This window comes from Ailuropoda melanoleuca, unplaced genomic scaffold (assembly GCF_002007445.2).
Source record: "Ailuropoda melanoleuca isolate Jingjing unplaced genomic scaffold, ASM200744v2 unplaced-scaffold62845, whole genome shotgun sequence".
Taxonomy (NCBI): domain Eukaryota; kingdom Metazoa; phylum Chordata; class Mammalia; order Carnivora; family Ursidae; genus Ailuropoda; species Ailuropoda melanoleuca.
The window spans coordinates 1-1,082 of record NW_023236998.1 but is presented as its reverse complement, the minus strand read 5'-3'; the positions used below and the strand labels follow the sequence as shown (position 1 = coordinate 1,082).

Sequence of the window (1,082 nt, the reverse complement as noted above, 5' to 3'; positions counted from 1 at the left end):
GTTAAAGTAGACTTAGAGGATCCTGGTGGGGGGAGGGGGTCAGGCTAGGACTGACCTTTGCCCTGAGCAAAGTATTAACATGGGGGCGGTTGAGTCCCTAGAGGAAGGTCACTCTGCCTGTTTCCAGAACTTGTCAGTAGGCTTGAGGTAGAAAAGGACACTGCCAGAGGGTGGCCGTCATCCAGGCGCCACGTCCCAGTGGGGGCGCCCCGGAAGCGTGGCTCCCAGTTGCCCGTCGCCCACTGGGGCTCCTGGGAAGCAGGTGTGAGGGTGGGGGACGGGCTCTGACAGTTAGAGCCCAGCAAGCCCGCCCTCCCCGCAGAGATGGTGGCCACACAGCAGCAGATGAGCGACGCACAGCTGGTGCTGCAGCAGCGGGACTACTGCGCTCACTACCTCATCCGGCTGCTCAAGTGCAAGCGCGACAGCTTCCCCAACTTCCTGGCCTGCAAGCACGAGCAGCACGACTGGGACTACTGCGAGCACCTCGAGTGAGCCCCGCCCCGCCCCGGCCTGCCCCGGAGAGGAAAGACAGTCGCTGGCCCCGGGTTTCCAGCCAGGCCCCAACTCCGTAGAAAGCGGAATCTCCAGGGGCCTGCGGGGTGGGCCGGGGGCTCTGAGGCCCCCTGGAGGAACAGGAGGCCCAGCTTCTGCCCCGGGCCCGCGGGTGTCAGCCAGCTAGCCCCGGCTCAGGCACACCCCACGCTTGAGCCAGGCACACGGGTCTTTCCCAGACACTTCCCCGAAAGCTGTGGGGCGCCCCCTCCTGTCCCGCCAGCTTCCCGGGGCTCGGGAGGGCCTGGCCAGGGAGCCTGATGCCTGTTCATGTGCTCTGCCTGCAGCTACGTGATGCGCATGAAGGAGTTTGAGCGGGAACGGCGGCTGCTCCAGCGGAAGAAGCGGAGGGAGCAGAGGGAGGCGGAGGTGGCCAGAGGCCAGGGGCCCGGCGAGGTGGCCCCCGAGGTAGCCCTGTAGTGGATCCGCCCCCACCCTGTGGACCAGTCGATAAATAAAAGCCTCCAGGCCCCTCAGCCGGAACCGCGCCTCTTTCTGTGGTGTGCTGGTCCCCAAGACACCCCCCC

The 1,082-nt window shown here is 66.2% G+C and overlaps 1 protein-coding gene across 1 annotated transcript; it reads left to right on the top strand.

The window, feature by feature from the left end:
- Positions 1-103: 103 nt before the first annotated feature.
- LOC100467282 (NADH dehydrogenase [ubiquinone] 1 beta subcomplex subunit 7) lies at positions 104-1,038 on the top strand. Its single transcript, XM_034652580.1, has 2 exons — positions 104-491; positions 843-1,038. Exons 1-2 carry the CDS (start codon positions 325-327, stop codon positions 973-975), a joined length of 300 nt encoding a protein of 99 aa, XP_034508471.1. The 5' UTR covers positions 104-324; the 3' UTR covers positions 976-1,038.
- Positions 1,039-1,082: the final 44 nt, after the last annotated feature.